Genomic DNA, 25,769 nt, shown 5'->3' with positions numbered 1-25,769 from the left:
GTTGAATCTACAACATTGATTCACCATTAAAACCCATGGAGTCTGATAAACAACAGTGGATGGACACACTTGTTTTATGTTCATTTAATGGTATAGTTTAATGAATAGGTCACTTTTTCTTGAGTTTTTTTCTGTTTTTGATATAATAACCCTCAATGTTAATTTGAGCTTTTATGAGCATCTACATAATCATTGAATAAATCTAGGAAAATGCCAGATTTTCACAGGAAAAAAACATGAAATAAAGAAGATAAAACTACAATAAATGCTGATAAATAACTTAAGAAAGGTTAAATATGAAGGAAAAAGTCTTTTGGGAATTGCTACAAAGGTAGCGCTGGGTCTTTATGGGTTAAAAATGAGTCTGTATTTTAACTGAAGAAGCCTGAAGGATGGAAGACAACAAAGTCATTTATAAATCACCTTTAGATTTTAATGTAGGACTGAAATATCTCATTACCTTAGATTATGGCTGATTTTAATTTGGCATATGATCCAATTTTCAGAGGAATTTCACAGGGAATATGTCATGAAAAACAGTCAAACCTTTCGTACTCAGCTAATATTTGTTTTGAATGGCCCATGTGCTACTATCATTGAGGACTTTTATAGAAAGCGTTGCACTAACCTGTGGGTTTGTGGCATTAAAGTTGCATGCGTTGCTAGGCTAGTGAGTTTATTTCAGTTTAATTATATCAATACTTTTAGGATCTTTCAGCACTGAAGAGCTTGGTTTGTCTCTGTACTAATTTGCAGAGTTTGTGTTACATGTTTTGCTGCTATTGAGGACATAATGCTGAAGAACTGAGTCTTTCAGCTACTGTTCCAGCTTCTGGTCTACACTGTGCAATGAGTGTGATTTACACACATGCTTTAGAGGTATTATTGATTCATTCTAAAACTCAGATGGGTTGAAACATACTGCCACAATCTGTGTAATGAATGTAAATACTGCAGCTCTATGTAACGGAGTTAAAAATGCACTTGTATTAATATTTTATTTTATTCTACATGTTTTTGGGTTATTTTTGTGAATTTTATCGTTTTGGTATTTTATTTTGAAAAACCGGAAGTGCGCGGCTCCCGCGTGGGTTCTGTGCAACGCTTTCACTTCCTTCATCACAGTAGGGTGAAATACTGACGAGGTTAAGTTGTGTCTGTGAATAAGAGTTTTTTTTTTAGTAAATTTTACTCACTGTGTTTGTGTTAACGCCAATATTTGATTGTAAGTGGACTTTTTGTGATGTTATGGACCTATTTTCACGCTAACTTATTCGCTACTTTTCTGTTTTATTAGATTTTGTGAAGTCTGTTAAAAACTGCAGTAAGCTAACTGCCGCCTTCTGGTTAGGCTACAACATGGTTAATATGACACTGCAATGAACAGCCAATGTACACTGCTGTTTGTATTTTGTAGGGAGCCAGGTGTGTTGCTAATTGTGAAGACACTAAAAAGTGTGTTTTTATCTCTGTCACAGGTATGTTTTATTGTATTTTATTTTATTTTACATGCCAAACAGTCTATTTGTGCATTTAATTTTATATTAGTCACATCCACTATACACCAAATGTAGGGATGCACCGATACCACTTTTTTCCAGACCGAGTACGAGTACTTACATTTGAGTACTTGCCGATACCGAGTACCGATACAATTACTTAATAATCCCATCCCGGTTTTTAGTTCCTTTTGTAAATGTGTTTTATTGTCATTGTCATTAGTCTGACTGGAAAGAAGTGCTGCTACTGACATTTAATGTGTTGGAATGAGTGTTTCTCAATTAATTCACCAGGGGGTGCCGCTCTGAATTAACCATACTGGACAAATACCACGAAGAAGAGTAAAGTTTTTTGAGAAGAAGAAGAAGAAAGTCAGTAATAATAAACATGGAGACGACAGAGGTAACACTAATGTGATACTAATGTTGCAGCGTTTTCGCTGGTAAGGTTTAAAAGCTTAGCGTCAGCAGGTAGAGAAAAGAGAAATAACTGATAAGTTTCATTTTCACTTCCGCTGGCGGGGGTCCGCACCGCTCCGTACTCCTGGTGGTATTCTCTGTCTGGGTACGCATTCGCCAGCACCTGGAAAACGGATGGAATGTACGCAGAGGACGGACAGAGCGCTGCGTCCATATCTGTCTGTGTCTGTCATGTTACTTCCAGTCAGCGTTACTTTTATCACCGTCATTTGTTTTGAAAAATCTCCACACTCTTCACACTCCACACACATTATTCCACCGCCGCGTACCTGCTGCACTGAACAGTGAATGTCACACGGCCATAAGTGGTATCGGTGCTTTTGTATCAGATATCTTGTACGAGTACGAATATGAGTACACACACTGAGTATCGGAGCCGATGCCCTATACTGGTATTGGTATCGGTGCATCCCTAACCAAATGTAATTGTCTGAAATTTTTATTGGTTACATTTGTTCAGAATATATAAAATACATTTTTGGGAATTCCCATGGTTTATACCCTCTGTAATACATATGTAATATCAAACTACAGCCAGTGTATGATAAAATGTTAGCTCCCTCCCTTCCTCATAGTACAGTGAAATACTGATGAGGGGAGCCAGGCGTGCTGCTAATTGTGAAGACACTAAAAAGTGTGTTTTTATGTATGTCACAGAGTCGCAGAATAACCGTGACCGCGACGTTGGAACTTGCCAGTATTCTAAAGGTGAGAAAGTTATGACTCAGATCGTCAGTTGTGATTTTACCTCAAAGATTGTCAGAGGTGGGTAATCCCTGCTCCATGTAGTAAAAGTCCTGCCATGTATTTGTTCCAACCATTCACGGAACCAGCCCAGTTTGATGAGCAGAACTCCTCATCCAGGTAGATGAAAGGATAATTAGTGGAATCATCTGTGTTAAATGAACAGGTAGAACCAATACATGGTAGGACTTTTACTCTGTGGAGCTGGGATTACCCACCTCTGAAGATTGTCATATAATCCTTTGGTCAGATCACCTAGCCCTGCCTTAAAGATTACCTATGTCATACCAAAGATATGTTACTAAAAAGCAGAGAACATTCTATACTTTGCTCAGTAATTGCTTTAGTCTGGTTGAAAGCATGTAAAAGGCCATAGTTGTAATTGTTCTGACCTTAGCCAGAGGAGGGCTGACTTATTCGACCTCTTGCAACGTTAGTTAAAAACACCTGGTCTACATGAATATCACCGTACATATGAGAAAATATAAGCACTGTATTCCCGTCATTTTCTCTCTCCATCCTTGAAATGCTCACATACATATACCCACTGAGCATCAGTGAAAAGAAAGCACCGGGGGATTTCAGAGTGTGTTTTCCGACGTGAGTTTCTTACCGCGCGTCAAGTGAGTGCAGGGAAAGAGTTTGAGATCTGATGGTCGACAAGTCAAGGTGTGAGATGAGACACATTCATCACTGCAGAGGTGCAGAACGGTCCAGATAATATAGTGAAAGAGATGGATAGAGAGGGGTAGGGAGTGTCGGAAGAAAAAGGAGACCGGGGTGAAAGCGGTGGAAGGAAAACGCACAGACAATTTGCAGCGAGCATGTAAGGGAGACGGGGAAGTGACGGGAGCACAGGAAGCTACTTTGGTACACATAAGATCCCATTTTCAGATCCTGAAATATAATCAACATGTTTGCACTCAGTCGCCCAGTCTAAACACTCACCACAAATGCTTATAATCGGCTGGAGGATTAGCGTATACCATAAATATTCCGAGAGAGATGCAGACAAGAATGGGGAGACGGGTGGAGAAGGGTGGCGTGTCTGTCAGTTTTTCCAAGACAATAGCACTGATTCTGTGCCCTGATGACCTTAGCAATGAAAACACTATTGTGAAGCCGCTTTTAATCACATCATTTCATTTTAGTCAGTCATAATCCAGCCTAAATAGAACTGCAAAGGCCAACAGCTCAGAGAGGAGATATGCTCCAATGTGTCTCCCGCAGATAAACATAATTTTTTCACTGAGGAAACATATTATAGTTTTATGTAATCTGAGTTTAATACACAGCTTTGGCTTACAAATTGACTAAAACTTCACTCAAGAGTGAAGTTTCAGTGTGTTTATTGCCTGTGGGGGGGAATACTCATTTAGAAGGTTTAACTGTGTGAGACATATTTGGCACCGTCTCATATTAGCAAACTTATTTCATCTTGTCTCTCTCCTCTCGCATGCAATAGGGAGTTCTGGCATCCCAGTGGTCTTAAATACAGAAACACACACTCGTACACCAGGCGTTGTCATGGAGCCAGCTATGCATTCAGCGAACAACCAGGAAATCCCAGCTAAAGCACTGAACTTATCAATAATGAAAGCTTGTCAACAGATGTTATAAGATATGCATGGCCCATGTATAGACCGGCCCGTGAGTTTTTTTTTTCATTTTCCCTCCCCAGTGCAGTGTTTGAAGATGTACAGGCATGTGAAAAGGACAAAACATCAACACAGCCACTATGCTTGCATGCACACTAATGTCTCTTTACTTTGAATATCATACGGATCACGCATATTTAGACATAATTTGTTCCTAACTTCAATATACAGTCGCAGAAAAAATTATCAGATCACCTTTGTTTTCTTCAGTTTCTTGTTCATTTTAATGCCTGGTACAACTAAAGGTACATTTGTTTGGACAAATATAATGATAACAACAAAAATAGCTCATAAGAGTTTAATTTCAGAGCTGATATCTATCCATTTTCCATGTTTTCTTGATAATAACTAAAATCACTTCAGTTCTTACATCAACAGCTATGGCATTGTACTGCCAAAAACAGCGCTTTTAGGCATTCCATGTTTTCTTTTCTGTCTGTTTTTAGTCACATGATACACACAGGAGTTAGTACTAGATTGCATAACCATTGTTTTTGATGACTTTTGATGGTATAATAATTTTTTCCTTGTACATGTTAGTTGGGGTTCATGCCACAGTTTGCAACACTTGACCACCTGCTCACAGTCAGTAACCACATTATAGCTGCATATTAAGGACGTAAGTGAAGTTTGTCTTGGAGTCAGTTTTGTGCTGGGAGCAGGCTAACGTTAGGTAACTCCATTGCTAAGCAAACAAATGTCTCAGATGTGTGTATTCATGACAACAGCCTCCAGAGCAGAGGTCTCAAACATGCGGTCGGGGCGCCAAATCCGGCCTGCCAAAGGGTCCAGTCTGGCCCCTCCCTGGGATGAATTTGTGAAATGCAAAAATTACAATGAAAATATTATTCATTTTAGTTCAGGTTCCACATACAGACCAATTAAATCTCAAGTGGGTCAGATCAGTAAAACATTATAATAATAACCTTTAAATACTCACAACTCCAATTTTTTGTCTTTGTAAATGTAAACATTTTCATGTCATTTTACTGTATTTACACTCAAACAAACTATCATTTCACAAAAACACAAATAACCTGAACAAATATGAACATTTTGAAATATCTTATGTGCAAGTTTACCAATATTCTGTCTGTTATTAAATGTTTTGTTGTATTTGTTGATCCACTGTGATCTGTAAGTGGGAATTTTTTTTACATGTGTAAATGATGAACTGAGACATAATATTGTTAAAATTTCACTTAGTTTTCTTAAGAAATTTCAGTTTGTTCATGTTATTCACATTGTTTTACAGGACAGTTGCTAGATGTAAACATTTTCATTGTATAATTTTACTTTTTTTCACTCTAAAACATAGAGGAAAGTTTGGAGTTGATGTTTTTTTTTAAAATATATATTATTATGTTATTATTTCACTTGTCCAGCCCACTTCAGATCAAATTTGGCTTAATGTGGCCCCTGAACTAAAATAAGTCTGACACCCCTGCTGTAGAGTGATTTCCATGTAGAGGTCTCTGGTCAGTTTTCGTCAGATTCCTTATGCCCACTGCTGTGTTCTTCAGCTCCTCTCATCTGCTTCTCCACAGCATCAACACACTAAAATTAGCTTAGAAATGGAGGTGGCTGGGAATATATAAATCTTGCATATTGAACCTCTCATCATGTATTAATCTAGTTCTAATAATACATCCATAGTTGTACACAAACCGTCTTGCATAGTGCAAGACTGAGCAAGAGATGCACAGCCATCATGACAGAATTAAACATGGAGAGGTGTTAATACAGAAAGTATTATGACAGTTAAAAATATTCTACCATCGGTGGAAAAGTTTGATGGTGCATTAATCATAATATGCACAGGAGTTGGCGGAGTACTCATTTTCATTATCCATGGAAAGCGCTTCATGGGATTATTGTAGTTTTCAGAATAAAAACAAGAACTGGGATATACTGTATGGACAAATATATTGCGACACATCCACACACACCTAGTTTGTAAAAAGAAAAAAGTGCATGTCAGTTGTTCATAATTGTGTTAATAATGTTGAATTAGAATTGGGCTGTATGAACTAAAACTCATCAAAAACAGAAAGACTATAGCTGTATGTCATACACTTGTTTGACTGAAGAAACACCTGAAGAATTCATATATTACAAGAAATAAACAGGTTGCATTTTGATTTGTTGTTTTGCAAAATAGGTCTCTTTGTTTTGTTTTGGTGATTAAGGCATTTTTTGTGATTTTCTCAAAGAAATCAAAAACATCAGTTAATCTAATTTTGTAAAAGTTTAAGTTTTTTTCTTTAGGTTAATTATCATTTGTTACCAATTCCTGTCTTTTCTTTCATCTCTTTCTCTCTCTCTCTCTCTCTCTCTCTCACACACACACCAATGTACAATAATGAATATGTAGTCAGTATGTTTTTGTTTTGTCTTATTTGTTAACATGTCTTTCACTTTTTATGTACTGCATCACTTTTCACATTTTAGATAACAAACATGGAAATATGAAATAAAATGCAAAGTACAGTTGTGACATTTGTCATTTTCACAAATTCTGTACACCCAGGTATGAAAAAAGAACCTAGTTCAGTTATAGCCCAGTTCCTTTTAATACTTTTGTCCATGTAGCAGATGTTGTGCATGCAAAATGAGTTGCAATGAGGTAGAAAGGACAGGAGACAGGTGGCTGTTTCCATCAGATGTAAACAAGTCAGAGCATTTACCTTCTGCAGCCACTGGGTGTTATTCTCCATGGCGCTCTCTAGACTCTCCAGCTTCTTCTCTTGCCAGGAAGGCCTGTCTTTTTGAGCTTTGCCCTGCTTATGTTGGCCGGTGTCGGGTTGGTCCTCAGGTGGGGAGTCCCTCTGGAGGGTGTTGGTGACCTGGAAGTCCTTGAGGGGGTGACAGTTCTCCACCTCAGGAAGGATGAAGGTGTAGCTGCAGGGGCCGTGCTGCACGTGGTGCTTCTGGCGCTCTGTGCCAATCGCAGTGGCCAGCAAGTAGGCCAGGTACGCAAGGGTCAGGGCCAGCCGGCGGCCCATGTCAGGGGGAAAAGAGGGGATGGGGAGGGAGGGAGGGGAGGCAGAGAAGAGAATGGAATGGTCCACCTGGCAGAGTCGATAAGTGGGTCAGGTGAGCGCTTCCTCTTCCTCTAAATCTTTCTCTTACTAAGTTGTCCCCCAAGACGTGGACTCTGTCTTCTTTTTGTCTTCAGTCCAACCCCTGCTGTTCCTCTCTCTCTGTTTTCTCACTTTTCCTCTCCTGATTTGGCCTGAGCTTCTCTACGCTTTTTGCATCCAGAAGTCCTCCACAGCACAGGTTCTGCTCCTGCTGTTTCTCATGAGGGCAGACAAAAAACACATACAGGAAAAGGGGATTGCCTCCTATTGTAACTCCAACGGTCGGCCAGCACATGCAAGCTCAGTCCAGGAAACCGACGGCAGACTTCCCTCCGACCATTTATCCCTCTTCTGAAAAGTTGCTTTCCTCGCTGTCTTCTTTTCAAGCTGCTGGAGTCCATGCGTTGGTGTGGAGAAGAGGAGAAAGGAGGGGTCGAGTACAGAGCGGCCCGTTTCAGGATGTTGGCTGGAGTGGTAAAGCCCTTAGAAAGAGAGAGAGAGAGAGAGAGTTGTGTACCTCTTCACACACACATAGTACAATCACACTGCACCTCCTTAACACATAATCACTCAAACACCCGTCCCTCTTTCACTTTCTCCCTCCCTCTTACTCCTGTTTGCAGGGGTTAGAAGAGGAAGCTACAAAAATACACACCGCTCCCCACAACAGCACTAACTTTCTCCGACTACTTTCTCTGTCTCTCTCAGTTAATCCACTTGTCTTCACTAAATACCCCCTCTGTGACAGGCCAAAAACTGTTTCCTTGTTTTTTTTCAGAATGTAGAAGGCCCGGACAGGAAGTTTAGCCGCAAATGGCCCATAGCCACTTTCAGATTTGGTGCTGTGTGAAATAATCAGAATGCAAAGAAATTACAACTAATTAAGTTTGTGCTTGGACATGCAGAGTTGATTATGTTATAGTGGAAAACACGATAGGAAACTGCTCTTTTTTTCCAACCATTTCCTGTCTTTGAAAGGGCAGAAAAAAGGAACCAATGCCACAAAAAGTTCCTCTTTTGTGGCATCAGTGAAAACTCATTTTTATTGCATTTTAGGTTTCACAACACCATCAGTAGACTTCATTTGACAGCAGTCTGGTCAACAAGACATTTAAGAATATGGACTTTTAACCAAGATAAGATGAGGTCAGATGAGATAAGATGAGATGATGTGAGATGAGATGAGGACAGATGAGATGAGATTATTTGAGATGAGGTCAGATGAGATAAAATGATGCGAGATGAGATGAGGTCAGATGATGTGAAATGTTAGCAGTAATCCAAAAGCATGTTGTATATGCTTTACCTTTAGGATGCAAAGCAAAAAAAAAAAAAAAAAGGCTTGAAATCCAATATTCTGAACTCCATTTCAGACAGGTTTCCCCAGAAATCTTTACATGGCTTTCCAGACAGTAGATGGTAAGAACATTCAAGATACTGTCTAGTTAACATCAGTTTAGTAGTAAAAAGTAAAACTGTTATCAAATGTTTTGTCATGACTACAATATTGCAATATCTTACAATAAACATTAGTTTCAATGGACTAATTATACAGTCGCGGAAAAAAATTATTACACCACCCTTGTTTTCTTCAATTTCTTGTTCATTTTAATGCCTGGTACAACTGAAGGTACATTTGTTTGGACAAATATAATGGTAACAATAAAAATAGCTCAAGAGTTTAATTTCAGAGCTGATATCTATCCATTTTCCATGTTTTCTTGATAATAACCAAAATCACTGAAGTTCTTACATCATTAGCCATGGCATTGTTTTCTTTTGTCTATTTTAGTCACATGATACACACAGGAGTTAGTACTTGATTGCATAACCATTGTTTTTGATGACTTTTGATGGTCTAATAATTTTTTCTGCGACTGTATGTCAGGTTCCTTCTACTTTGTGACATCATGGAAACAAAAAACTAAAAAATTTTTGGCTCAGTGAGTGGATTTTTTTTCCAAATACCCAGATGGGTATTTTGTTCAATCCTGTGGACATCAGGTCTGAAATATCACCTCATTGCAAAGTACTTAGCAGCAATCCTCCCTAATACTAATGCAAGTGTGAACATGTAGGATCTTCAACAGACATTCAGGATGTCCATCTTTACTAGTGATTCACTCACCTATTGTAGAAACTTCATAATCTCTCTCATGTTACAGTGTTTGATTCATTTAGAATATCACAAAGCATACAATGAATTACAGTCTACTCTCGTTAAACCGCCCGCCGTTATACCGCCATTTTCGCTCACCGCCGACCAAAACCATTGCACAAAAATCCCCAATGCATTATTCCATTAGCTACTGCCATTTCCGCCTATCGCCATCTGCCAGCCCAGTTCCAATGCACAAACAACACTTATACCATTGATTTCCCGACCGTTATACCGCCAGCGTGATTGCCATCGAGTACACATAAATTTTAACAATGCACTGAAACAAACGCGCCAGATGCTGATCGCGACAAGCTACGAGTAGGTCTACGGAACGGCCACCGTTCATTTATCGCAGAACACTCAGTAGGTCAGGATGTCGGGAAGAGGACGTGGGATTAAGCCAAAGCCTCAAGATGATGGGGTGTCATTTCCCGACACGGTATAATAATGCTTAAAATGTTTCCCCACTTTAAATGATCCCTTACAACATAACAGAATCAAGATTTATTTAGAAACGCAATTAGAACGGGTTAACGGAGGCAGCATAGATATCATATAGTAAAGACATGCACATTATGGACGCAACCCGTTGTAACGCCATTTTCGCTATACCGCCAATTTGGCCGTGAACAGAAGTTGGCGGTATAACGAGAGTAGACTGTAGATATATCTTCTAATCACTCGACAGCCCTAGTTCATTTATAGCTTGCTGCCTTCAGGGCATTTATAGGATAGTTTTGTTGGATATTAGTTAAAAGTAAGACTTGTTTGTTCTGATTCTGTGTACTCATGTCACGTTCTCTTTGCCTCCGTCTTTTGCAGTTGTAAGCAAAACCCGCCACTCTATTTACGTTCCATTTCCTTCATCCACACAAGGCTTTCATTAATACCGCTGCTCTTTTCTGATGCTTCATAAATGCCCTCCTGGCCCAGTCTCCTGCCGTGCTTTAAATGACCTCTTCCACACCGCAGCGTAGATTGTCCACTTAATCATAGTCTGTATGGACAAAGTCAGAGCAGGGCACCAAACTCAATTATAATACATCCTGCTTCTCTTCAATACTCTCCTTTGACAGTGATCAAGTACCACGGACTCAAACAAGCAAAATAACGCTCTCCAAGGGAAATAAGAGAGGAAGTTTCTCCGTCACACGTCCGACATGAAGGCTGTTTGTTTGCTTCCTGTGATCAATACTCCCAGAGAGGATCAAACCAGCATTAGACTTTCAAATTCAACATTTTTCTCTCCTCTTGTCTCTGTATTTTCTTTCTCTTTCCCATGTTAATATTGGATTAGGACATGAGGGTACAGTATAAAAAAAGTCTTAAGCTTGCATATACTTGTCATGCTCCGGAGAGTCTCGGCCCTTATCTTCCAAGCATGATGAGCATTCCGCACTGCCACTGTTGTGTGGACATTTAATGACCCAGCAGCTTTAAAACCCAGTGTGTGGCCACATCACTCAGCATACCAATGACTCGGCCATATCGTGAAACGCAAGAACTTATGGAGGCAGCCCCGCATCCGAACACAGCGTGATTGATTGAATTTCATTAGGAAATTAGCTTCATTACATGGATGTTGATGCTGGTTCTTCCACTCAGGCTGGGATCCTCCTAGTGGTATTGGAAAGTAGATTCACTCTATCAGCAGGTGGAAAACGATGAGACTGGGTTTATTTTTACACACTGACTTATAAAGAATGTGTTTGATTGTTTTATTTCAAAATAGGTAAAATAATGAGATATTTTCACAATTGCATTTTCTATCAGGGTTCCTACAGGTTTCTACAAGTTGAATTTAAAACTTTTTAAGACCTTTTAAAAACTACTTCAAATAGAATTTAATGCCTATTTCATGGCCATACTTGCAAAAATTTGTGTCTCCTAGAATTTAGGAAAATGTATTAATTTACTCCAAGGCCTTGATTCCCACTGTTCCAAGTCATTTCTTCCCGAGGGCTGCAAAGTTAACGATAATTGGTTCCTAACTTCAATATAAATTGTTGGGTTGGAACAGGTGGAACTGAGTCAACTAACGATAGATAGATAGATAGATAGATAGATAGATAGATAGATAGATAGATAGATAGATAGATAGATAGATAGATAGATAGATAGATAGATAGATAGATAGATAGATAGATAGATAGATAGATAGATAGATAGATAGATAGATAGATAGATAGATAGTTTTATTTATCCCACAATGGGCAGAATATGGCAACATAAGTTACCGACTTACCGTATCAAAGTAATACCTTTTAAAGACTTTTTCAAGGTATTAACCCTGTAAAGCCTGAACCATTAAATCACTGACAGAAAATTCCACTTATTTGAAACTGGAACCTTTATTTGGTCGTTCTGAAAAACCAAAAAAAAAAAAAAATTCAAATATAATTTTCCATGTATGAGTTTCGATTTTGTATCATGTTTGACACATTGGCTCTCAGTGGTCAAATATTATTATTTTTGAACAAACAAAAACATAATATAACACAAACATGTCTAACAAATTGGTAATTCCTTTTCAAAATTGGCAAAGTTCTGCCTCCTTCCTCATAAATTACAATCTTGTAGTGTCACTGGAAAGGCCTCTGGTAATGAATTCATCCCTCCGGTGGATTATCTGTGTATTGCATGTATCTAATTGTATACATTAGGTTTTTCAAGAAAAAAAATATCACACTGATCATGTAGAGGGCTTCAAAACTCATATATCAAATGTATGTTTGGTGTTATAGTGTTAAATGCAGATTTGTAAATTCATGACTTTAAAGACTTTTTAAGATCCCATGGGAAACCTGTTTATGAGAGAATTTACGTTAAGTGGATCCATAGTTACAGCTATTTTAATTTGACTTCATAAGTTCATAACTATTTTTAACCCAAAAAGACCCAGTGCTACTCTTGTGGCAATTTCAAAATATATTTTTCTCTATATTTCACTTGTCTTAAGTGATTTATCACCATTTATTATAATATTATCGTCTGTATTTTGTGTGTTTTCAGTTAAAATCATGTATTTTCCTATATTTAATTAACTGATCATGTGGATGTTCATAAAAGCTCAGATTAAAGTTGTTGGTTAGTACATCATATGTATCATAAAGAGAAAACTCAAGAAAAAGTGACTTTTTCAGTCAAATCTACCCTTAACTGAACATAAACCAAGTGTCTCTATCCACTGTCATTGATCCGACTCCATGGGTTTTACTGGTGAATCAATGTTGTAGAAGATGATGGTGTTTCCACGGTAACTACGGAGCCTCTGAATGTCCAAATGGGTTATATCTGATGACCATGAAAGATGACAAACTGCATTTTACACTAATTATTAGTATATATACATAGGATTATTGGTTCAACAGGTATTAAATATTAAAATCAGCAGATGGTTTTGGTTGCCACTGGCTGTTTGGGTCTTTATGGGTTAATATTCATACCAGTTCTCTGTGCTACAACTTAGGTATTACAAAAAAAGAAAAATAAACAATGCAACAGGCAATTTTAGATTCTGTTTTTCATTTATAGAGAGCAGAATTCTGGTCCCTTCCAGTTGTGCCCCAGGGATTTTATTTCGGGGAAAAAAACTAAATTGCATTAGTCGATTTTTTGATCTCATTTGCATTAGTATGATGTTTGTCAGTTTAAAAGATTTTTACAAGTCAAGCGAGACACAGTGTGGTGAAACTGTTTGACTGTCAGACTGTTGAAATACCTGAATATAAGGACTTACACCCAAAACTCATGGAAGTGATGTCATCGTAACGGTCTGTCCTCATGATCTGTTCAGAGTGGCTGAGGGTGTCTCTGCAGCTTTGACATGACCAGACTTTTCATCGTCTGATACTTTTTCACCTGAGTCAGAGAGTTTGAAGTGAAATGTGTGTGTGCAGCAGCTGCTTTGGTGTTGACAACATGCAGTGGGGGATTGTAACAAAGTATTTGTACTTTGTTACTGTACTTAAGTAAATTTTTATGTATCTGTACTTTACTTAAAGGAATGATATTTTTTTGCTTTTTTAAATGGAATTATGCATTTTAAAACATTTCCCTGTGGTCTACATAAACTGTTAATACTATGTTTGGGTCTGAATTCTTCATTAATTAAACTCCACAGGTCCACCTTTAACCCTATTTCTGAGTAATGACACCAAAAAGGTCGATTTGAGCGCTGGCCCTTTAAATGCAAATGAGCCACTTCATACCCCACCCCTACCAGGTTGTTGACTGTATGCTCTGTCGTGTTCAGCCACTTATGTTCGTTAATACAACCGACAACTGAACATTTTAGGTAAAGTTTGGACATATTTTCAGTATAGATTGCACCCGCTGCTGCTGATAAACAATTATGTCGTACTCTGAGTTCATCGGAAATCTTGACCTTATATGTGCAAATGTTGTGATGTAACTAGTTATAGATGTAACAAATTAAGCAGGAATTAAAACGGGTTGTGGAAATCCACTTGATTTTTGCAAAAATGAATATAAAGATAGCTTTGCAACACCTGGAGGGTTCAAATTCAAACTTTTTAAACTATTAGGGTTCAAATACACAAATAAAGGTACCAAAGACTAATAAAAGTGAGTTTAGCAAAATATGACCCCTTTAAGTAAAAATAATAATGCATATTTTGATTTTACTCCATTACATTTTGCAGCAGTTATCTGTACTTTCTACTCCACTACATTTCTACAATTCATGACATTACTCAATACATTTTATGAACCCAATTTCCTCAAAATCTTGTATGAAAAAATAATTATCCTACTGATTGCATTGTGGCACTGTTTGCCATTGCCAACCAATCAGCTGGCTCTATTAGTTCCATTGATTTCAGAGTGTGTGTCTGGTAGCAGTACGAGTGGGAGGACTGGCTTGATTCCGAGAAAAAGACAAGACATTCAACATGGACCCAGAGCCAACGTCGACTGAGCCTGAGCCTGAGCCTCTAGCTCCAAATTAGAAAACCATCCTTGGCCGTATTAATTGGATTAACTTTATGGTAAATAAGTGGGGTAATACCTAGTAGATAACTTGTCATCCACAGAATTATAACTTAGAGTATGCACAGTATTTCAGAGAACACAATAAGTACACCAACCTTTAAAATACACATATACTGTATAGTTGGTTGTAATTATTACAGCAGTGACATCGGCAGGGGCATAAGTTAGTATATGTACAATCTTAATCAAAATGGCACAGCCCAGACATTGAAACTACCCATTGCATGAGTACTTTTACTTAAAAAACAAGAAAAAAAAAATTAACCCATAAACACCCAAATACACACAAGTGACCAAAAGTATCTACTGATCTAAACTGTTTAATACTTGTTGATCCACTAATCCTATCAATACATGTAAATAATTGGTGTAAAATGCAGTTTGTCATCTTTTCGTGGTCATCATATTTGACCCGTTTGGATGTTCAGAGGCACCATAGTGAACATGGAAACATCGTCATCTTCTACAACATTGATTCACCAGTAAAACCCATGGAGTTGGATCAATGACAGTGGATGGAGACATTGGGTTTTATGTTTAGTTAATGATAGATTTTACTGAAAAAGTCACTTTTTATGAAGTTTTCTCTTTTTTTGGTATGATAACCCTCAAATGGAATCTCAGCATGATGATTAAGTACATGATCAGTGAAATAAATACAGGAAAATACCTGATTTTCACAGAAAAAATACAAAATGGAGAGGATAATATGATAAATGGTAAATCCCTTAAGAAAGGTTAAATAAAGAGGAAAAATTGATTTGGGAACTGACACAAAAGTAGTTCTGAGTCTTGATTGTTGATGTAGTACTTCTACTTGAGTATATATTTTGCAGATAATTGTACTTTTACTTAAGTACTAAGGTTCAGTACTTCCTCCACCACTGGTGACATGTAACATATGCAATGACAAATGAAGACTGTGGGCCTTTGTAACACTAAACTAGATGTTTCTTTGCTATCTTGTAATTTTGTAAAACATCATATGTGTAATTGTATTTGTCTCTTATTATTGACCGCCATTCATGTTTTTTTATCTGTAGTTAGGTCACTAGGAGGGCTGGAACTTTGGCTCTCTATTAAAGCTGTCGAGCTGAGGAGTACAGATTCATCTGATGGAGTCTTTACAGTTATTATAGCTGTCAATCACCCACTTTTATATCCTCCATTTCTCTGAAAAGACCTGTAATTTGCCAAAGTCTTCCATCATGGGATAGATTTTCTAAAGCCTGAAAACAGAGCCAAGATGAGGCGCAGACATCTCTCAGAGCACTTGAATTAGAATATACTGAAATATTGTCTTTGACTTTATGAATACTGATGAAAAAAAGAAGAAAATGTTCCCTACAATCACACTATGTTTAAGTGATTATGATTACATACTATAATTTAATTCCTGCAGACTTGCAAAAATGATTAGCAAAGAGGGTTTTTTGGGGGGGTTACTTTTTATTTGAGAATGTCTGAAATCATAAACTTTGAAATAATTACTTAAAGTGAATGAATAATAAAAGGAAGGACGTGGTTGCTCAACAGCCATCCTAAAACAGAATTATGGCTACAGACCTGTCGTGAAAATAAACCAGAAGCCCTGGCCGGAATGAGTGACTGAGGTACCGCTGCCACGTCCACTAACAGAATCCCACTGGCTCTTTCATGAGCTGTCGATGCCTGCAACAAAAAAAAAAAAAAAACGACAAGTGGTGCCAGGCATAACAAACCCCACCCTTGCATGAATTGTAGCTTATTTTGGCATTGATCTAGCTGATGTCATCATGTCTATACATGTGCTGATGTCAGCATATCAATTGCATCTATACATGTGCCAGGTTTGAAGTAAATGGAAACAAAAATTCATGTTTTATAGACATTTGAAATTTCGCCTATTATAAGTAAATGGGAGAAGAAAAAAGATTTTAAAAAGCCCCCCAAAAATTGAACTTTGACCTACTTTTCCCAAAATGCAACCACATCTATCCTGGGTCACTGGCAATCTATGAACCAAATTTGGTATAAATTCGAACAACAAATTTGCTGCTACAGATGTGAAATTTCGCCCATTATAAGTAAATGGGGAAAAAAAGATGTAAAATTCATAAAAAATGTGAACTTTGACCTGCTGTTCCCAAAATGTAAACAGATATATTCTGGGTCACTGGCAATCTATAAACCAAATTTGGTAGGAATTCAACCAATAGTTTTGCAGTTAGTGTTAACAAATAAACAAACTAACAAACCGAACCAAAAACAATACCCCTGGCCTCCCCTTGGGGGGATGGGGTAAAAAAAAAAAAAAAAAAAATCAAGAAAAAAAGACTTTCCTTTTCCTGAGCCACTAATTATGCCGTGGTTTTGTTTAATTCTCTCTCGTGTCTTTTTTCCAAATATGGGTGGGACATCAAACTGACTTGTATGGTGATTAAATGAAATGACTTCCATCTACTGTTCACCAACTGAATTCCCTGAAGTCTCTATTCTTGCCACAGATAATAATCAGATGTCACTTGTTATTCACTACTGTCTCCAAAATGTGAAATTGGGGAGGTGTGGATATGAAAAACAGAAGTTAACCAAAATAATAAAAGAACAGATTTATGCGACGACACAAGCATCCTGCTGTTTTTATGTGTAAAACATGTTAATATGCGAGGGTTTCAGCTTGCATGAAGTGGAATAAAACATAGATATATCAAGTATATTAGGTAATGGCATGCAACAGAATAATGATCTCGTGCAAACCTTGACACTCTGACACACTAATATCCAGAGGGAGAACTCTGAGCGTCGTTCCCCTTGTGCCCTCGATCTGGAAAATAAAAAGAGCACAGTCACATTTTATTGCACTTAGTTTTTCATATAAAGACAGACTTGAGAGGAAGATGGGATTAGATCTTTTTGGCACAGAACGCTGAGCTGAGCAGAGCAAGAAATGAGCAGAGTGGCAGTCTAAGAAAGTCACGTTGGATAGCCATCGGTATGATTGACTGCCTGACTGCCGCAGGTCTGTTCTGTTGTGTGTCCAAAAATGCACTATGTATCAACAGCCTGTTTCAATCACACTGCTAGAGGAAATATTTAACATTAAAAAGAGTCTGTTTTAAGTTACACGACTGGGCCTGAGTGGATGTGAAAAGCGGAGAGGAGCTGGCCTGCTGTCCAGTTTTGTAAGACAAAAATTTGGTCATAAACTACGCTAACCTCCTATTGTAAACCAGCCTTGTATCTTGCATAATATACTGTATTCTTCTGAAACGGTACATATGGAACAAATAGTCATCACTTTGTTTCTTCACATATGATTCTAATTCAGCGAGAACAACAGTAAAATTATAATCCGCCATAAAAATTTACATGCTTAACCGCTTGGACATCAAAATGTAACATAAATATTACACGTATGAAAGTGCGACATGTGATGGATTATGTGCAAGAACAAAAAACCAGTCTTGATCCACTTTCATACGAGACATCTGCTCTATTTTTAGCTCCGTCCCAGAAATCGAAAGGAAACGTTTCATATAGGTTAAGTGCTTTGTTTATTGGAATGTACTTCTCAAACATAAACACATTTTCTGCCACATAAAACAAAGTATGATGTAAAAAGAAATTGCCCAAGGCCCATAAGTCAGAGTGTGCCGCACTTTAGGAGTCTCTCAGGGGAATGCTGGTTGTTTAGTTTAGTGTCTCCTGTCAGGCCGAGGTATTTCCCTCCACTCCCCGAAGGCCCTGAATCAATCCGCCTGGTGGATTTGAAGGTGACATTCAGCCTCCCCTCCCTCTGCTGTGGGTTTAGCAACTGGGTTTCCTCCTTCTTTCTGCTGCTTGTCACCCAGCCCTGTTCCCCTGGGAGAAAAGCTATCAAAGTGACATTAAATGTGTCACAATTTAAAGGTTCAATATGTAAGGTTTGTACATTTTTGGTGCTTATTGTTCATATCACTGTGTATCAATTTATATACATGTATACCATAAAGATGCCTAATATTGTTAAATATAACGATATTGTCCTGTATTATAAAAATAACAAATGGTGCTAGGCACAATAACCCCTGCCCCTCGCATGTATTGTAGCTTATTTTGGCATCGATCCAACTGATGTCATCATGTCTATGCATGTGGTGATGTCAGCATATCAGTTACCCCTATATATATATATATATATATATATATATATATATATATATATATATATATATATATATATATATATATATATATATATGTACAGGGTGGGGAAGCAACATTTACAATATTTTGAGGCAGGGATTGAAAGACAGTGTATGACCAATTACTTTATTGAAAGTCATGAGAATTTACTTGCCACAAGAAAATGTACATAATAGAAAATGTTTTTATTCTATGTGTCCTCCTTCTTTCTCAATAACTGCCTTCACACGCTTCCTGAAACTTGCGCAAGTGTTCCTCAAATATTCAGGTGACAACTTCTCCCATTTTTCTTTAATAGTATCTTCCAGACTTTCTCGTAATAGTTTTGCTCATAGTCATTCTCTTCTTTACATTATAAACAGTCTTTATGGACACTCCAACTATTTTTGAAATCTCCTTTGGTGTGACGAGTGCATTCAGCAAATCACATACTCTTTGACGTTTGCTTTCCTGATTACTCATATGGGCAAAAGTTTCTGAAAAGGTATGGATAATAGTGTTAGGTATGATTATGACATCAATATATGTTTGGTTTCAAAACAATTGACGTAGTGCCTGCTGAGAAAAAACAACTAAATGTTCATTGTAAATTTTGCTTCCCCACCCTGTATATATATATATATATATATATATATATATATATATATATATATATATATATATATATGGCAAGTTTGAAGTAAATTGAAACCAAATTGAGACTTTTGAAATGTCGCCCATTACAAGTAAATGGGAGAAGATTTTTTTTTTTTTTTTTTAAATCATAAATAACTAAAACTTGGACCTACTTTTCCCAAAATGTAACTCCATCTATTCTGGGTGACCGGCAATCTATAAACCAAATTTGGTAATGATTCAACCAATAGTTTTTCTGCTACAGACATGTGAAATTTTGCCCATTATAAGTAAATGGGGAAAAATATATTTTAGAAAAAATCATAAAGAATTGTAACTTTGACCTACTTTTCCCAAAATGTAATGAGGTCTATTCTGGGTCACTGGCAATCTGTAAACCCACTTTGGTATGAATTCAACTAGAGCTGCAACCGATTAATCGACAAGGTGCTTGAAGTCAATGCAAAAAGTCCCATTTCGATTAATCGACTCGAATTGATTGAAGGGAGATATTCTGTTGCAGTTTTCCTGAATTGAAGCTTCTTTGTGCATCACAATAAGCGTCTGTGTGAAACACAACAGTGGAACCAATGTTTAACAGCAGAGAAATGAAGGACACAAAGCTTTGATTCAGGAGAATTGTGGTTGAATGATTTTTTTGGATTACTTTGAGTCGATTAATCGGTTGCAGCTCTAAATTCAACCAGTAGTTTTGCTGCTAGAGTGTTAACAAGCAAACAAACAAACAATACCCCTTGCCTCCCCTTTGGGGGGTGTGGTAATTAAAAACTGATAGACAACACTCGGCCTTAGAACTAGAAAAAAAGTTCCAAAATTTAAGCTAGATATGCTAAAATTGAGCATTTGTGCATATGGTCTCACTCTAAATATAAGGAATACTATTACACCTCTCAACTGGGAAGCTATGTCAATTATTTTGTGACCTTTTATGGATTAAATCTACCTGCCAAAATATTAGCTGGAATATCTTATTGAAAACAAAGTTAGACATGTTTTCTTAGAAGGGTTCTATGTAGTATTGGTTTTCCAAACTCTCCTCAACAATAGTGTCACATACCAGAATTCACATAAGACCAAAACCACCAACGAATCAATGCTGTGTATCCACAGACTGAATCACTCACCTAATAAAATATAAAGCTCATTGTTTACACACGTCTGTATTATGGTATCATCAAGTTTTCTTCTTTAAACAAAAACTTACAGCATTATTATGACAAAACGTCAAAATAACACTGTGTCTTGTAATCTTCATGTGCTGTGTCAGCTGATAGTTTACATTAGAGCTCTGTTAGCTTAGCTCTGTTTTTAGACAGCCACAGTAAAACCACAAATCACCATCCAAACAAGGCCAAAACTGTCAGAGTTTAGTTGTGGATCAACAAATGGTGAACTCAAAGATAATAACATTATATAATAACTTTATACCTCCAAAAACCTCATAATCAAACCCAGCCGTGTCGAAGAAACACTGATTTTAGCATCAAACTCCACTTCATTTATAACTGTGTCTAGTGGAGAAAACAACAACAATACTTCTAGTTTTTACCCTTCCGCAAACTTCTGGCTGAAGGGGTGTTGTAATTGTTTTGTCATCTGTCTGTCCGTCTGTCTGTTCATTCAACAACATAATCGCATTTCTGAAGAATGCATTGAGATATCTGCACCAAATTTATATTGTGGATGCATCTTGGCATGGAGCAGAAGCCTATTGAAAATAGGTGACCTTGACCTAATTTTTTAAGGTCAAATGGCCTTGTGCAGTTATAATATCTGAGTACTTTCAAATATAAATATGTATGTATTAAGTTTTACACAAAGACACTCTAATCTAAATTATAGGGCAGTAACTTTCAACAAATCTTACACTATATTTGGCCAAAGGGGATTAAAAGTGCACAGCATGTTATGTTTATTACTTACTTTCTTTGATGCTAAAAGTTGTTTCTTGGAGGTTCTCATCACATCTCCTCACTTTGTACCACTTCAGCAGAGTGACTCGCTACTCCCTCTAGTGGTCACATATGTTTACAATCCAATATAGTGTCAGTTTTTGTTTTTTGTTTTTTTAATAGAACTTTTCAGCATTTATAGAACTTTTCATTTAACAAATATAACATTTATAATTTTAAGTAATGTGTTCATAATACAGAGATTGACACCGGACATGATTAACAAACAGAACCCATGGAGAACAAAAAAAAAAAAAGACAATGCAAACAAACCATACACAACAAGACAGTCAAGACAATGCATTTTGGTACATTTAAGGAAATAAATAAATAACTGAATAAATAAAGCAGGTCAATAACAGTATAAACTAGAAGTACTCAGAGACCGCAGACCTCCGCCAAGGCAAATTCGTGCCCTGGATTTTGATGAAATTTTCAGGAAATGTTGATACTGGCACAAGGAACAAATGATTAAATTTTGGTGGTGATCGGGGGTGGTGATCTGCCTTGGCGGAGGTCTGCGCTGTCTTTTCTAGAAAAGCACTCGTAGAGCGCAGACCTCCGCCAAGGCAGGTCACCACCCCCGATCACCACCAAAATTTAATCATTTGTTCCAGTGTTGGAGGTGATGAGTCATTTCCATTTGAAAAGACTGGTATGCTCAGCTAGTAAAGATGAAAAGGCCACAACTTTTTGTAGGTTAGCGGGAGAGATTGAGTCATCTGTACATGAAATGATACCAAAAATAGCAGTAAGGAGATACATTGGCATTTTTGGCATAACTTCAGAGCTCTTTTTTATGTTTGAAAGTAGGAACAGTACATAAAGTCCCTTTAAAATAAGACTGCATTTCTAATGAAACTTGTGGAATATGCCTTTTTTGGAAAAAGGACATTTGTATTTTGCTGTGTAAGTCAATTGGAAATATGCTTACACACTGTTGCTGTGCTGCAGAAGGGCAGACGAAAGAACTGAAGCATTCAGTGGTGAGCATCAGGGTTTCTTCTACTTACAAATCTGTCAACAGGCCATTATCATGGATAGAGGCAGAAATGTAGTTAGCTATCCTTAACAAACAACCAGCTCCCACAACAGATACCATCCCATACTGCCTTTAAACAGATGTCACTGCCTCGTGTTAATTTTAGGATCAAGACTAAAACATATCTATTTATTTGTAAAAAAGTTTCTAGTGAGCTGAAACTGAAACAATTTTGTTTTTCTAGTGGAGTGATGGGGAGTATCCACCCAGTGGGATCCATCACTCCACACAGCAATCTAAACCTTCCTCCTGGGCAGGGTGGATTGACCAGAGAAAGAGAGCAGAATTGCCCCAGATTCTCCTTAAACGTTCCTCCTTTAAGGACTGTCTAAAACACTTAGTACACTCATTTACTCTCATCCACATAAGCCGTCACTCATCAGCATCCATCTGTTTAAAATCTGTGTGTTCGGTCTGGCAAATGACAGAAATACGAGTGCCCAGCTCAGGCTGCACAGGGTTAATATTAACTACGATAACAGAGCTGGTGATGCATAGTGCATGCTGTTACTGAAAGAAAAGAGAAACAGGCGATGGAAGCCCAGGGGAGCTGTTCTGTAGAGAAAACAAAGTTTAGCTGCACTAATTTGAACTGGAAACGAGATGAACTTGGGTGAACCGCATCTGACAAACCAAAGAGTGAGAAAAGCTCTGCTAGTTTTCGCTCTTTAAACACATGTAGGGCGACTGAATCAAACTCCTGATGTGTGCGCTCCATCGTGGGTCAAATCACCGGGGCAAAGGTGCTTGAAGATGACATAATCACAAACTGACAGGTCCAGAACAAACAAAGCTCAGTATTCACACATCTGAAATGCAACGGAGAGTGATTCACCCGTGGGTCCTTTCAATTGTGTACACAATGAAACGCTTTCATTTCCATGGAGACTAAACAAATATATCAGTCGGTAGTCCTCTTCCCCACAGCAGTACAGCATTACCTCCCCTGACCCCCTTATCAAAGCAATTGGGCCATTCCAAAGTAGAAAGTTCAGTGCTGGCAAAAAAATAAGGTAAAATCCAATAACAAAATAAGCAGCAATTTACTTGCAATTTGAATATCCATAGTTATAAATAATAATAAACTGAGGCTGACAAAAAGGGACGCATGAGAAATTTCAAATAACTTTAATTTAACAGTGTGTAATTTATGAAAAAAATACAAATTACTGAAGCAAACAATGTCTCAAAAGTAGGATGTATGTCTTGTAAGTAAATTATTGTTGCCCATCAAATTGGAATAGTTTGGTTTTCAGACACATTGCTTTTTTTATTCCTATTTATACGCATCACCTTTGACCAGGTGCAATGATTACAGAGTGCGTCCCAGATGCACTTTATCTATCAAGAATACATCACATCATTTCATGGGAAGAGATAAAACAAACAAAAACAAAAAATCCAACTTTATGTGCAGTAGTGTGTGCCAAATTAATGTCTTTTTTCCTTTATTACTGTGTTTATTTGATTCCAGTTTATCTGTCTGTCAGCAGAATTATGCAAAAACAAAACATTTCCTTGAGATATGATGGAAGTATAGGGCATGGACAAACCCATCCTACCCAAAGTTGGAGCAATTCTATATAAGAGGACGGAAATTGAAAGGGTAACTATACACATCACATACAGTCACGGAAAAAATTATTCGACCATCAAAAGTCATCAAAAACGATGGTTATGCAGTCAAGTACTAACTCCTGTGTGTATCATGTGACTAAAACAGGCAGAAAAGAAAACATGGAATGCCTAAAAGCACGTTTTTTGTCAGTACAATGCCATAGCTATTGATGTAAGAACTTCAGTGATTTTGGTTATTATCAAGAAAACATGGAAAATGACTAGATATCAGCTCTGAAATTAAACTCTTATGAGCTATTTTTGTTGTTATCATTATATTTGTCCAAACAAAAGTAGCTTTAGTTGTACCAGGCATTAAAATGAACAAGAAATTGAAGAAAACAAGGGGTGGTCTAATAATTTTTTCCGCGACTTTACATTTGCACTGAAATTTTATTATTTTTTTTCTCATTTCTAGTCAAAATATCTTATCGCACTTAAAATGAGACATAATCAGCTAAAGAGTAACTTTTCAGTGAGATATAAGAACTTATTTTTAGTCAATATTCAAGAAATCTTACCAAGATAATTTTCACTTCTGCCAGTGGAACAAGAGGAACACTCACTGAAAAGTGAGTGTAATGAGATATTTTGACCAGAAATGAGAAAAATACACTTGGTAAGATTTTGATTTTTTCCAGTGTGGACACATAGTGTACCCCTAGAAGGCCATTTTTCAATGTGTGCAGGAGAGTTGTCATTTTCCAACACATGCAGTAGTCTTTGTTAGGGTTAGGGAAGGTTTAAACAGTCAGGGGAGTGACTACAATAATACAGGGGGAAAATGCGCAAATAAACACAGCATGGTCTCATATGAAGTCCACATACAGTACTTTCATGTGCTACCATAGCCACCTCAACCATCTCCTATTTAAGGTTTTGACCTACTTAACATTATCACCGGGCCCATGTTGTCAATTCCTGACTTCTAAGGATTTACAGTAACTTCTCTCTGGTATCCTGTACATTAGAAATTGACGCCAAGTGCTCGTGACCCAGTGGGATTGAGTGGAGTGAGCATAGGCTATGGCACCAAATGACAAAAATGAGGGGGAAATCGGTCATAATTTGTGGTTTGTTTGTGTTTTAATAATATTGTTGAAAAAGAATAAGCGGATGAATAGAATAGAATACAGTACAATACAATAGAATATCTTTATTGTCATTGTGACACGTAACAAGTGCTATCCAATCTGTACATCATATATAAAATGTACTATAAACATACAAATAAAAGCTGCTAAAATAAATAGGTAAAAAAAACCACAAGTAGAAACCCATCACTCACACACAAGCATACATTCTGTTATTGCACTGATCCTTCATAGAAACGTGGCGCAATGACTGGCCTTGGTAGAAGTCTGAATGCTTCAAGTGACCTTAACCTATAAAGACCCAGACCTCCACTGGCAACCAAAACCATCTACTGATCTAAACTGTTTAATACCTGTTGATCCACTAATCCTATCAATACATGTAAATAATTGGTGTAAAATACAGTTTGTCATCTTTTCATGGTCATCAGATATGACTCATTTGGACGTTCAGAGGCTCCGTAGTAAACGTGGAAACACTGTCATCTTCTACAACATTGATTCACCAGTAAAACCCATGGAGTTGGATCAATGACAGTGGATGGAGACACTTTTTAATGTTCAGTTAATGGTATATTTTGCTGAAAAACTCACTTTTTCGTCAGTTTTCTCTGTTTTGATGT

General features: G+C 37.3%; 1 protein-coding gene across 1 annotated transcript in view; it reads right to left on the bottom strand.

Annotated features, from left to right (window-relative positions):
- The window catches only part of angpt2b (angiopoietin 2b), a 54,520-nt gene extending 46,397 nt beyond the window's left edge, over nucleotides 1–8,123 (bottom strand). Inside the window, exon 1 of the mRNA XM_030148238.1 lies at nucleotides 7,069–8,123. Within this exon, the coding sequence (XP_030004098.1) occupies nucleotides 7,069–7,386 (318 nt within the window). The 5' untranslated portion in view covers nucleotides 7,387–8,123. The remainder of the gene's footprint in view (nucleotides 1–7,068) is intronic.
- Nucleotides 8,124–25,769: the final 17,646 nt, after the last annotated feature.

This window comes from Sphaeramia orbicularis, chromosome 11 (genome assembly GCF_902148855.1).
Source record: "Sphaeramia orbicularis chromosome 11, fSphaOr1.1, whole genome shotgun sequence".
Taxonomy (NCBI): Eukaryota; Metazoa; Chordata; class Actinopteri; order Kurtiformes; family Apogonidae; genus Sphaeramia; species Sphaeramia orbicularis.
The sequence above is the reverse complement of the archived record's forward strand: the minus strand, read 5'-3'. Positions and strand labels throughout refer to the sequence as shown.